The sequence below is a fragment of the Peromyscus maniculatus genome, chromosome 8 (assembly GCF_049852395.1).
Source record: "Peromyscus maniculatus bairdii isolate BWxNUB_F1_BW_parent chromosome 8, HU_Pman_BW_mat_3.1, whole genome shotgun sequence".
Lineage (NCBI taxonomy): Eukaryota > Metazoa > Chordata > Mammalia > Rodentia > Cricetidae > Peromyscus > Peromyscus maniculatus.
This window is the reverse complement of record NC_134859.1, coordinates 10,563,779-10,576,556: the sequence shown is the minus strand read 5'-3', so window position 1 is coordinate 10,576,556 and position 12,778 is coordinate 10,563,779. Positions and strand designations below refer to the sequence as shown.

General features: G+C 53.8%; 1 protein-coding gene across 1 annotated transcript; it reads right to left on the bottom strand.

Annotated features, from left to right (window-relative positions):
• Positions 1-1,955: 1,955 nt before the first annotated feature.
• Ubald1 (UBA like domain containing 1) lies at positions 1,956-7,663 on the bottom strand. Its single transcript, XM_006984683.4, has 3 exons — positions 7,434-7,663; positions 3,517-3,576; positions 1,956-3,044 (listed from the first exon to the last, which is right to left on the bottom strand). Exons 1-3 carry the CDS (start codon positions 7,551-7,553, stop codon positions 2,694-2,696), a joined length of 531 nt encoding a protein of 176 aa, XP_006984745.1. The 5' UTR covers positions 7,554-7,663; the 3' UTR covers positions 1,956-2,693.
• Between the last annotated feature and the right edge of the window lie 5,115 nt (positions 7,664-12,778).

Below are 12,778 nucleotides of genomic sequence, written 5' to 3'. Positions count from 1 at the left end.
AGCAGGGCCTCATGTATGCCAGGCAAGCACAAGCCCACAGGCCGGTTTTCCTGTTGCTCAGGCTGCTCCTAGGAAGCGCTTGAGAGGTAGCACTACCAAGGATGGCTTAGGCCTTCTCTGAACACAGATCATTGTTGGTCTTCTGCTTCTCAAGCTTCCTGGTGCGGGTTCAGCTACTGGAGGGTCCAGGGGCTTTGTGCTGTTACAAGGTATCACCACCCATACCTAGCTCTCCCGAGTTAGTCCTGCTCACTCTGAGTTGTTCAGACCAGACCAGACCAGCCCTGGAAGTACAGCTGGAGGGGCTTGTGCTTCCACCAGAAGTGAGGTCCTAGGTCCCAGCTCTAGCCCTGTCGCAAGGGTCCCACCTGCAGAAGGGCTCCAGCATACAAATTCAGTATCAGCCTAGGACTCTCATCCAGGGCAGTACTAGGAAGGCTGGAACCAAGGATGTTTGGCAAACACTTAAAATGGGTAAAATGGCTTTTATCTGTAATCTCAGAATTTAGGGAGTCCAAGGCTAGCCTGAACCACACAGCAAGACCCTGCCTCAAAACAAAACCACACACAAGTTTGGAGATCAGGAGTCTGGTAGCTGTGTGCTTAGCTGCTTCATCAGAACCACCTGGTAGAGGGAGCGGTCTATTTTTAGTAACAGCTTTGAAATATAATTGGCACACCAGAAAGCTCACCTTTTCCAAGTGTAAACTGAATAGCTTTTAGTGTAGGCAGAGGGATCATTGTTGTCTACCTGCTACTCTACCCAGCACTGATACAGATGGGCAGGGAAGGCTGGGGTCTGTTTTAAGCTAGGCAGCTAGGCATGTGAACCATGTGACTAGCAGCCACCATCCCCAGAGAGGACGTCAGCAGTGTCTACAACAGAGGGTTTTGATCACCACAATTGGGATGGGTGCTGCTTGATCTAGTGGGCAGGCTTCCAGAATGCTGGGCGTCACACTGCATAATAGGACAGCCCTCACTGTGGGGACACTGTCTGCCCAGATACTAACAGTGCTGAGGCTAGATGCCTTTATGGATGTAACCACTTGAGATCCCCAGGCCCAACTCTCAGCAGCCTCCACAAACAGCTAGGCCCCTGTCAGCCTCAGTTCCTATTAGATTTCTTATGGGGGTACTTCTTAAAACTTCAGTGTTAGCCAGGTGGTGGTTGCACACACCTTGGAGGCAGAGGCGGGTTGAGGTCTTGAGTTCCAGGACATCCAGGGCTATACAGAGAAACCCTGTCTTGAAAAACAAAATGAAACCACCTCTCAGTCTATTTAGTAACAGGGGCTCCTGGTAGAATCTGACTTGGGGTGCGGGCCGGACACTGAGGCCCTCTGTATCAACAAGCTCCAGGGCGATGCCGCTGCCCACTTTGCCATGAACACTATTTTAAGCAGGGCAAGAGTGGCCCACCACAGACCACCCAGGGGCAGCTGAGCACTTAAAATCTGACACTAGACCATGAGGGGCATCATAACACAGCCCACATGGCAGGTGACCCCAAAATAGATCCTTTAGGAACAATTTCCTACCATCCCTGAGTAGAAGATCTGTAGAGTGGAACTCAGGGGCCAACACACCTTCCTTCCTCTCCTGCCTCACTCTCTCCCTCCAGACAGGCGTCCAGGTTGGTACGAGAGCCCCACCATGCCCTAGAGTTGGTGGCTAGGCTAAGGGTCCAAGGAAATCCATGTGAAATCCAGTCAGACAGGTGTAAGACCCACTCATTTCATCAGGAAAAGGGGTAAGAGGTGAGACTCTGGAAATAAAGGCTAAGAAATTTAACAGGGAAAGCCTCTGGTGGGCACGATGATTCCAGACCCCGTAGACAGGACAGCAGACAGTGGTGTGGAGCTAGGGGAGTGGGGTGGCCTATGTTCAGCTTAGCATCTCCTTCCAGCGCCAGCCAGCAACACCTAGGATATATATGAGGCAGAGCCTGGTGGTAGGTTGGAATTCTGTTCTCTTTTGTTAAAAGGGGGATAGGAAATGAAGATCAGGTACCCCTGGGCTCTGGGGAAGAGGCATGCAGGGAATCCCAGCAGGCAGGCGCTGGGGTATGGGTAGAAGAGTCCTGGAGTTTCCCATAATCCTTTGCAGGAAACAGCAATGCTGGCAGATAAGGAGGTGGAGTGAGGCAGGGCCCTTGGGAAGAGGGGATGTCGGGCCAAGGGGCTTGGGGCTCACTCTAACATGCAAAGTCCAGCTGCCCCATAAACTAGGCTGCTTTTGAAGAGCGACATACGTATAAATACATAGACACAGCTACACGCACACATGCGGAGAAGGCTCTGCATTCCCAAGGGTGGGGATCTAGGCCTATCGGCCCCAAGACAGGAGTCAGCCACGTCTCCTCCACCAAGTGATTCTCTGAAACACTCCAGGTGGTGGGGCCAGGCAGGTGAGTCTTCATTGGGATGGCTGCTTGGTCTCCAAGGCGCTGCCCACCAGGCACCCAAGGCACTTTTGAATCAAATCCATGCGAGCTGGGGTGCCTGCGCTGTGAACTTGCGTGCGTGCAGCTGTGCATGCTGGCACAAGACTGCCTGGCTAGAGTCCAGTCTCTCCCCTCCAGGGCTCTGGGGTGTGTGGGTGCAGACAGAGGAAGGGTGAAGGGGCCCACAGAGACATCCTCTCCCCCACCCCACGGGGCCCTGGCCTCCGGGAGGGGGGAGGGGCCTCCCTTATCTCTCTGCCTCCATGGCAGGGTGGGCCCTTGGTTCTGAGGTGGCCTGTTGGGGGGCCAGAGGAGGCCAGTCTGAAGCCGGGGAAGGGGGTGCCGTAGTCCAGAGGGGCGGCTGCGGCTGGTGGTGCTGTGGGCCTCCGGGGGGCGAGGCTGCAGTTGGCCAGCCGGGTGTCGCAAAGCTGCCAGTGGCGTGGGGGAAGTGCGGTGGGGGTGATGTGGCCGACGTGGCCATTGGGCTGCCGCTGCTGCCACCACCGTGGAAGCTTTCAGAGGCCTTGAGACGGGAGAACATGGTGAGGGCGTCAGGGAAGTTGGGGGGCGTGGCAGGGGTGTTGGCGGGAGTGCACATCTGTGGGGGAAGAAATGACAGACGGAGGACTGAGCATCCCTTCTAGTAGGGCCTTGGCTGCCTCTAAAACCCAGGAGTTATTGGGAGTCACGTGGGCTCCGTGGCCCCAGTTGGCCCACCACCCAGCGAATAGATGACAGCAAAAGGCATCAAGATGGGTCGGTCTGGCTTCAGAGACCATACCACCTGGCACAATGCCTCCTGCCTTGGGCGTGAAGCTTCCCAGCCAGTGGTCAGCATGGCAGCCCTGGCAGACAGCCTGGCGGGAGCTGAGCACCAAGGGCCAGTGTTCTTTGGGTCCTAAGGGGCCCAGGCTGCCCACACTCCTGCAGACCTACCTCATGAAAGCCCTCCCCTCCCCAGGCCATGTACCAGCCTCCTCCACCTGAGGTGTAGCCAATAAGCTCGGCCTCCCCCTGCCCAGACGAGGAGCCGCCAGTGTTGCCGCTTTTGGGTCTCCGGGGACACTTACCATCTGGTGGTGGTGGCTGTAGGGGATGTTGGTCTCCTGGAAAAAGGCGCTGAGGGCTGTCTGCAGGGAGAAAGACTGGACTTACCCTCCAACCATCCCAGCGGGACAGGGTGAGCTAAGGTCAAGCAGTATGCTTGTGACCACCACCTGAGGAGGTGTCATGGAATTCACAGCAGTTTGGACAGGTGGTGGAGATCCTTATAACGTTGTTTGCCACCAGTCAGGTGCCTGTGGCTTACTGAACCCCTGCCCCTCACCCCAGCATTGTTTGAATTCTATTATGGCCTGGGTCTGTCACCCCAATCAATGGGTGGCAAACCCTCACACTTCTCTGAGCCTCAGTATCCTCATATGTGAGCCACGAACTCTTCATTTTTTTTTTTTTTTTTTTGGTTTTGAGACAGGGTTTCTCTGTGCAGCTTTGCGCCTTTCCTGGATCTCACTCTGTAGCCCAGGCTGGCCTCGAACTCACAGAGATCCGCCTGCCTCTGCCTCCCGAGTGCTGGGATTAAAGGCATGCGCCACCACCGCCCGGCTGAACTCTTCATTTTTCAAAACATGATTTTATTATTATTTTATTTATTTGGTTTGTTTGAGACAGGGTTTCTCTGTGTAGCTTTGAAGCCTGTCCTGGAACTTACTCTGTAGACCAGGCTGGCCTCAAACTCACAGAGATCCACCTGCCTCTGCTTCCTGAGTGCTGGGATTAAAAGTGTATGTCACCACCGCCCAGTTTAAATGATTTTATTTTTATTTTATGTATGTTGGTCTTTTGTCTGCATGTTGGATCCCCTGGAACTGGAGTTACAGATGATTGTGAGCTGTCATGTGGTTGCTGGGAATTAAACCTGGGTCCTCTGTAAGGGCAGCCAGTGTTCTTAATCGTTGAGCCATCTCTCCAGCCTGAGCCAGGTGACTCTTAAGGAATTATTCTTAGTCTACAGAGTGGAGACCTGCTTCTCAGTACAACTTCCCTCTCTAGAGGGATGTCTCTAACACTCAAAGCTAGAGAGCGACCCAGAAACTGAACCCACCACAAAACTGGAGACAGTTCCCGCGACAGCTTAAGGGACATCTCCCCAAGCCACTTGTCGGCTGTTCCACGCTACAGCCTCTCCAAGCAGGGCTCTATCAAAACAGGAACACTTTATGCACATTTGGGGGCGCACACCTTTGATCCCAGCACTCAGGAGGCAGAGGCAGGCAGATCTCTGAGTTCAAGGCCAGTTTAGGCTACGAAGTGAGTTCCAGGACAGCCAGGACTATTTCACAAAGAAGCCTTGTCTCAAACAAACAAATAAGAATAGGGACAATCCCAGAGGCCAAACTGGTATCACCCACTTTACAGACAGGAAAACTGAGGATGAAGTAACTTTCCTCTTTTTTTTGTTGTTTCTTGGTTTTTGAGACAGGGTTTCTCTGTGTAGCCCTAGCTGTTCTGGAACTAACTCTGTAGACCAGGCTGGCCTTGAACTCACAGAGATCCGCCTGCCTCTGCCTCCCCAGTTCTGGGATTAAAGGTGTGTGCCACCACAGCCCAGCGGAAGCAACTTTGTTAAAACTCCTGTCTGGTATGAGGCAGGAATAGGAGCAGAGCCCTGGACTGAGGCTCTAGGAAACTCTCACGCCTGACCAAAGAGTGCAGAGCAAAATGGACCCGGGGAGGGAGCTCCAAGGTGGCTTCAGGAAACCCAAAGGATGACGTCTGTACTGACCATGTCCTGTCTTGGGCCCCTTCAGGAAAAGAGGAAACTGGCTGCCCTTGTGACAGTGCTGGGTGAGGAAGGCTGTCAGTGGGTGAGGGGTCCCGAGGAGCCTGCCAAGTCCCAGCATTACTACACCTCAGCCGGGTAAGCCAGCAGGGCTCCAGGCAGGCCCTGTGCCGCCCCAACACACCCAGAAACCCAGCCTGACTCCCAGGACTTGCTCTTTTTTTTTTCTTCAAGTATATTCAAATGAACTATCCTGGGGATCTCCTACAGCAATGTCCCCAAACACTGAGTGGAGATGAACCCCGAGATACCCAAGAGCCCATGGCAGGGGCAGCTATCCTCCCCCTGCCCAGGACTCCAACTGTCCTCTAAAGGCCATTGTGAGTTCTCCATTGAGAAACATCTGCCCAGCTACACACAGGTCCCCTCCCCCACAGCCTCTGCCCCCATTAGCACCTGAGTCTCAGAATGTGACCCAGAAACGCTGCCTGGAGTATGCTCAAAATCAGGAGGGAGGGGGAGGGCTAACCATGAGGAACTCCTAGGCAGATGCCTCAGGTTAAGAGGGGGGTGTCTACACCTACTCTTCATTTTATAAATGGTGACAGGGTGACCGTGCAAAGGCAAGCGCACGGAGAACCAACCCCATGTCAGTCAGACTCTGTTTCCAGGCTGCAGGACGCCCCTCATCCCCATGGGGCCAGTGCTCCCTAATCTTTATAGCCATATTTTTCAGTCCATTCCTTCAAGCTTGAGGGACACACTGTTCCACACCGATCGATGGGCTAGGAGTCCTCCACACAGCCCATTTCCCATGGGACACCTGCCTGCCCAGCCTCAGGCAAGGAGGGAACCCCGAAAGCACAGGCACTGGGCTCCAGCAACTGCCATGAATGTGGTTTTACAAGTTTTACCACATCCAGCCCCAGAGACGGGGCAGATTAGGATTGTGGCAGAGGTAGGAGCAGGGCACTTCCCCGGGGTGGGGCTGCAGGGGGAGGGGCGGGAGGGAGACCATTCAGGCCTTAGAGGCGGATGACTCAAACACTGCTACCCTCAGGGGTGTGGAAACTGAGGCTAGAGGATGAAGCCTCCTGTCTCCTGCACAGGGACAATGGCCTGGAAGTCTGGTAGGAAGGAGGTTAGCAGAGCAAAGGCTTGCTTTACAGAGGTGGAAGGGAGGGCACGATTTTGATCCTACCCCTTACCAGGAAGCTAAGCCTTAGTCTGTTTCCTGGCTCTTCCCAGAGGCTTCTCTGGGATGGCTCCCATTGGAAAACCAGGTTCTGCGGTTTCCAACAGTACACAGACTGGCTCTCGCTGTGACTTCACACCTGTGAGGGACACAGCTTCAAGACGTCTGGCCTCATCTCTAGATGCCAGCGAGGAGGAGGAGGAGGTTTGAGTTAGAGGATAAGAGACATCTCAGTAACACAAAAGACTGGGCACACTACTACTCTACAGGCCAAGAAAAACCTGGGAGTAGCTGGGAGCCAGACTGGCATTCCGCCCCCTGTCTAGAATGCCCTAAAATTAGTGAACCGTATGCAGTACACCATCCCAAGGTACAGGGTTCTCTGTCAGGCCCGAGGACAGTCAGGCCTTCCTAAGGATCCCGCCCCAGTGACACCTTTGGAGTGGGTGGGGTACACATACACACATCCTAACAATCTAGTTTGAGGACCCTGAACACCACCCACACGCTCCGTGCCGTATGTGTACACACACCGCACCATACCCAGCATGGCCACCATCCGCAAACCGCCACCTATGCACACACACAAACATGACACACGGTCTCCGTACATCAGGCACGCTCTCGGGCCGGGCTGCGCGTCCACACACGCGCCCACATGCCCACAACCTTCGATGTGCCCTACTGACGCCCAAGCGCGGTGCGTGCGTAAATACAAATGCACATGTACGTGTGCGCACACGCCGCGAGGCGCCCACCGGGCACACCGACCCCGGGGCCGCTTGCTCGGAGCGACTCCACCTCCGGCCCGGCCCTGGACGTCCTCCAGGCGGTCGCCTGTTTCGCTTTCAGCCGTTACCGGGACAAAGGGGAGGGGTCCTCGTCCTGATCGCGGGGTCCCCGGGGCAGCCCCGTTTCCGGGGCTCGGGCCTGGCCGTCGGTGAAGCCCGCAGTCCGCACCCCGGCACGTGTCCACACCGCCCGCGCCCGGTCCCGGTCCCCCTACGCACCTCGAACTGCCAGTGGGCCGCCTGCAGCAGCTGCTTCGCCTGGTCGGCCGCACAGCCGGCCGTCAGCACGAACTGGTTGATCATCACCTGGTGTTTGAGCTCGTCCATGTTCACGGACATGGCGCCGCCGCGCAGCCCGCTCCGGCCTCCCTGCGCGCTCGCGCCTCGCCTCACGCGTCCACCATTAGCGAGCCGGCCCCGGCTAATACAAATATTTACTGTGCGCTCTGACTCACCGCGCCTCGCTGCCCGGCGGCCTGCGGAGCATGCTGGGAGGTGTAGTCCGCGACGCCCCCGCCGGACGGACCGGGGAGGAGACGGGACGCCCTTTCCCGGGCGGATCTCAGTGGGGCGCGCAGCTCCTGCCCCAGGCCGTGATGCCAAGTCTGGGACCGGGACCACAGCACAAGCGTGTCACGTCACGGGCTCCCAGAAGTCCTGCAGCCTGCTGTGCTTAGCATCAGCATCACAGTGTTAGTAGGCACTCTCTTAGGGGACTCTCCGAAAGCTCTGGCCCAACTCCACTGCCCTAGGCTGCAACGCTCCGAAAAGTCCCGAGACTTAGAAGGCGCTCGGTGAACCACAGCATCTGCCTTTCAAGGCGCTGCTTGAAGTCACCACCTCCAAGAAGCCTTCCGGGGCTCGCAGGGCAGCCTTGCCTGGCTCTCGGCCTGTCGCGCAGGAGGAGCGTCTGCAAAAAAAGACAGCCCCCGTGGAACTCTGGCCAGGCCAGCGTTCTCTGCAGCTTTGGAGTCCCTTTCCCTTCGGTTCCCACTGTCCCAAGCAAAAAAAAAAAGAAAAAGGAAAAAAAGAGAAGCCTCCGGAATCTTGCGGGCGCCAGGACCGCGCGGAGCACCTAGGAGAGCGGCCACGAACTGCCATTCCCAGAATGCCTCGGTTTATTTGCATCGTTCGGCCCCGGGTGACGTCACCTGAGTGAGGCCGCGGCGGCACCAATGGGCCGCCGCGGGGTGTTAGGACCTGGCCATATAAGGTAAACAAAGCTGGCCGGCCAATGAGGCGGCGGCGGGGGCGGGCGCGTCACGTGGCGTGGAGGCGGGGTCGGGAGCGGAGGGGTGGGGTGGGGTGTTGCAAGCCGTGTTTACAGCCCCGCACATGCCACTTCCGGCTGGCGTCGCGGGTGGGAGGGTGGCGGGCCGGAAGCGGGGGGGGGTCCCTCGGAGGCTGGGGGCGAGAGCTGGCGTTGTTCCCTGGGCTGAGTGACGCTGGTCGGTCCTTTGCTCTCCCCGGCCTGTGTGCGCTCCTGGCCCCGAGCTACGGTCCAACCCACCGGGACGGGGGCGTTAGGTCAGAAACCCCGAGAACAAATGCGGCGTTCATGACACCCACACTGCCCCGGGGAAGTAAGCGCAGGCCTTGGGAGCAGACTGCGCGCCACTCGGGCATTTTAAGGCACCTGATCCCTTGTTTTCTACCAGGACGGCTGTGGCTGTGAAGGTGTGGAGCCCAGTTGATGGCTGTGGAAGTTTATGAGCTCTACCTGGCTCTTCACGCCTTCTAGGGGCTCCCCCATGGGGGGGGGTTGGAGGAAGGGGAAGGCAGGTGGGCAGGGACTGAAAGGTCCGCAGGTTGGACAGTAAGGAAGAAAAAGAAGTCGGGACCCTGGGAAGACTCCAACACTTAGAGCTGGGAGTTTAGCTTATGGGTAGGTGCGGGACAAGAGTGTCTCCCTTTCTTAGGCATCTTTCCCATCTGTCCACAGGAAGTAGGATTTCAGCCCCTTTTCTGCCTTTTGAGGGTCATTCAGAGCAGTGATCTTTACAAAGCGATAGTACCAAAATATTTTTGCTTTTGCTGAGAACATGCCTTCATCTCTAGGAAGCGTCATGCATGTGTATTGTAGGCAAAGCCAGCATATAAGGAAAGTACGTGGCAGCGCTGCTTCCTTTGTTGCCATGGAGACTGCTACAAAGCCTGAAGGAAGGTGGGCAGGTTGTTAGCTAGACAGACCTGGATGGCATTTTTGACTGCTGTTTCCTCAAGTCCCTCTCTTGTGTGGGAGCTTTCCTAGCTGTGCTGTGTGGGATGGATGATTAGGAGGGGCCTAGCAAAGGGCCTGGTACTCTGTGTACCAGATCCGGCACGCATCCCTTTTCGAATACCGCGTTGGCCACTCTAGGGAGTGCTAGTCTCATTTTTATAGATAAGCAAACTTAAGGTGTATTTCAGCCTTACACTTGTGACATAGAGCTAGACGAAAACAGCAGCATCTTTCTGTTCAAAGATGTCGTGCACGCGTGTATGAACACACCCTTACCCTATCTAGGCATCTCAGTGACTTGATCAGTCCCCCCATTCCCAACACACACACCCCTACCCTATCTAGGCACCTCAGTGACTTCATCAGTCTAGAAAGAACTACTCAGTAGAAAGAACTACTGCGGACCTTACATCTGCAGAACAGAAAGAAAGGGCTGACAGGGGAAGGTCACCCTGCTCCAGCTTCCCCCAGCCAGCATGTCTTCAGCTGGCATTCACCTGGCTGAAGGGTGGGCTTTGGATTTTTTTTTAGTAGGCTGGAATGTGATCTGAGAACAGGGCTAGAAGTGTGTGTGAGGGAGAATAGGGCATTTCCGGGACCACCCTTCTCCTACCTGAGGGCCAGTGAAGTTGAGAACCTTCTCAGTTCCCAGAACTAGTCAATGGAGGATTGTTGCTTCCTCACGACTCCACAGGCTCCTGTATTCTGCCCTTTGGTCTCCGTTGCCTGACTCATCACTTGGCACTTAGTAACCACATGATAAGTGTTTGTTGAATAAAATTAGTCACTCAATATGTTGATAGTGGAGCTTATTTTCCAGCAGCGTGTGAATAAACAGCTGGAGGGGCTTTGAAGCACCTGAATTCAAATTCTAAGAATAATGTTTAATATGATGTCCCCTTGGTGAGACACCTGCCTTCCAGGCTCTTCAGTGAGAGTATCAGAGCCTTCAGGACTTTGCCTGTCCATGATCAAGGCGAGCAATAAACCCAATGCAGTGCGTGCATGTATGTGTGAGTCATATAACACATAGGAGATCCACACACACATGAGTGTCAGGAGATCCACCAGAAGGAACTTTTTTTTGAAGACTACACCAGTTAGTGTGTCTTAAGCTCCCTGGTCTAAGAGCTCAAGATATTTAAAGTAGGAAAGGTTTATCCCACCTCACAGTTGCAGGGGATGGTCCACTGTGGCAGAGAAGTCAAGGGTGGGAATTTGAAGCAGCTAGTCACATCACATCTACAGTCTGGAAAACAGGATCCAGGCTTACTCACCTCCATTTCATTTTATAGTTACTTATTGTGAGTTTATGTGGGTGTGTGGCTGCCATGGTGTAAGTGGAGCTCAAAAAAAATTCCTGGAGTCAGTTCTTGCCATGTGGATTCTAGGGATCGAACCCAGCCCCAATGGCAAGTCCCTTTACCTGTGGAGCTATCTCAGTGGCCCAGCCTTCTGTATTTTATACAATCTGGGATCCCACTGTTGACATCCTAAATGATCAGTACAGCTTAGGAAATGCTGCCACTCACAGGTGAGATTGTGTCTTCCTACATCAATTAATATAATCAAGACAGTCCCCCACCAACATGTCCAGGGGACCATCTCCCAGGTGACTGGAGACTGTCAGGTTGACAACTAACACTTGCTATCATACTGTTTGTCTACTGTGTGACTGGAGTACTGGAGTAGGGGCACTTGACTTGCACGAGCCACCGCCTTCTTCTTCTCCTCCTCCTCCTCCTCCTCTTCTTCTTCTCCTCCTCCTTCTTCTCCTTCTTTCTTCTTCTTCTCCTCCTCCTCCTTCTCCTTCTTCCTTCTTCTTCCTTCTTCTTCTTCCTCCTCCTCCTCCTCCTCCTTTTTCTTTCCTTCCTACTACTATTAGGAGTGAAAATAGAATTTATGCCAGAGAACGAAGTGAGAGAATATGTGTGGACCCCTTAGACAAGATGACAGCGTATAAAAAGTGTTTGGTCCTGGAGTTGGGTGTGGTTGTGCATACTCATATTCCAGCACTTAGAATCATGAATTGGAGACCAGTCTGGGCTACAGAGAGGCATTATCTGGAAAAAAACCAAAAAAGTAGATCTTATAGGGTAGGAAATGTGCTCAGGTTACGTTGAACACCTGGATTCTCTTCATTGTCATATATAGGTCATTTCATTTTGGCTTTCAAGATTCCTGGTGAAATTGAAACCCCAAGTAATTCAGATATCCTGGTGCAGTTGCACATGCAAGCTCAGTGACCCACACTGTCTGTGGGTTCACAGCCTCCTATGGATGGAATGGGATGCCTAGCAAGAGTGTGTTGCTATGCAGCTTTGCAGTGGCCGTCATACTTGAGGCAGGCAGTCATGGTTCCTCTGCAGCTTAAGTTGGTTGCAATAGGTACTATGGTCACAGAAATCATGGTGGAATATCTTCAATGCAGCCTGTGAGGTAGATGTATTGGAATTGCATCCTTGGTGCAATTGGATAATCAGGGCCTTGCTTCGATTAGTCCAGGCACATCTCCATTGTAGTCATCAGTGTGTTAAGCCTTGTGATTCTAAATGTGTTTACAAAGCAATTATGGTTTTCATTCCCAGCTGGTCGGTAGTGCTGATTTGCTGGTGTAGTGTTGAGTGAGTGTGAAGAAATTTGGAGATCTCTGGAGCAGCACCAGCCAAAGGATAACCAACAGCTTGATTCTTTAGGGATGAAGGAGGCTGCTGGGATGGGAGGCACAGTAGAGGTGGGTGGTGGAGCCTGCTCCTGAGGGACAAAGGCAGTCCAGCAGACAGATTGACTTTAGAGTCTGGAGCTTTGGTTCCTCATGTAAGAAGAGTTTCCCACCTAGGAAATGTAGCTTGTTAGGATGTTCGTTCATGCTCCTTAGTTGAACTTTGGAGGGCCCTCCGGTGTCCTGGAGGTTCTCTGCTAGTCTCAGCAACACTGTCTTGAGGGAAGTCTTGTCCTGGTAAATGGCAACCTTGAGCCTGACCTCCAATTGGACAGCTACTCACTCTATCTGCACTGGTTCCAGGGCTAGCCCTTCATCATTTGAATAGTATAGTATTCAATTATATGTGTTATATCTATTATTCCATCATCCAGCCATTTCCATCACCTCCTCACCCTGCTCTCAGCCTGTCTACTCTTGGTATCTGAGTGCTTTTGCTGCCTCCCTCCTCTGGCCACTTGTCTCTTGCCTTCACTCTGCTCCCTTCTTCAATGAGCTAGCCAAGGCCTATGCAGTTGACCTTCTCTGCAAGGGATTGTGGGAGAAACCGAGGACTTTGTGTTCAGCTGCAGTATATTTTAGTGTGGGCTATGGTGATTTTACCATCTGACACTTCACCTG

Bases quoted from the DNA above. Each gene is read 5' to 3' on its own strand.
- Ubald1 (XM_006984683.4), bottom strand. From the start codon at position 7,553: ATGTCCGTGAACATGGACGAGCTCAAACACCAGGTGATGATCAACCAG. The intron at 3,577-7,433 runs GTGCGTAGGGGG...TTCTCCCTGCAG, and splicing joins CGGCCCACTGGCAGTTCGAG to ACAGCCCTCAGCGCCTTTTT. The intron at 3,045-3,516 runs GTAAGTGTCCCC...CTTCCCCCACAG, and splicing joins ACAGCCACCACCACCAGATG to ATGTGCACTCCCGCCAACAC.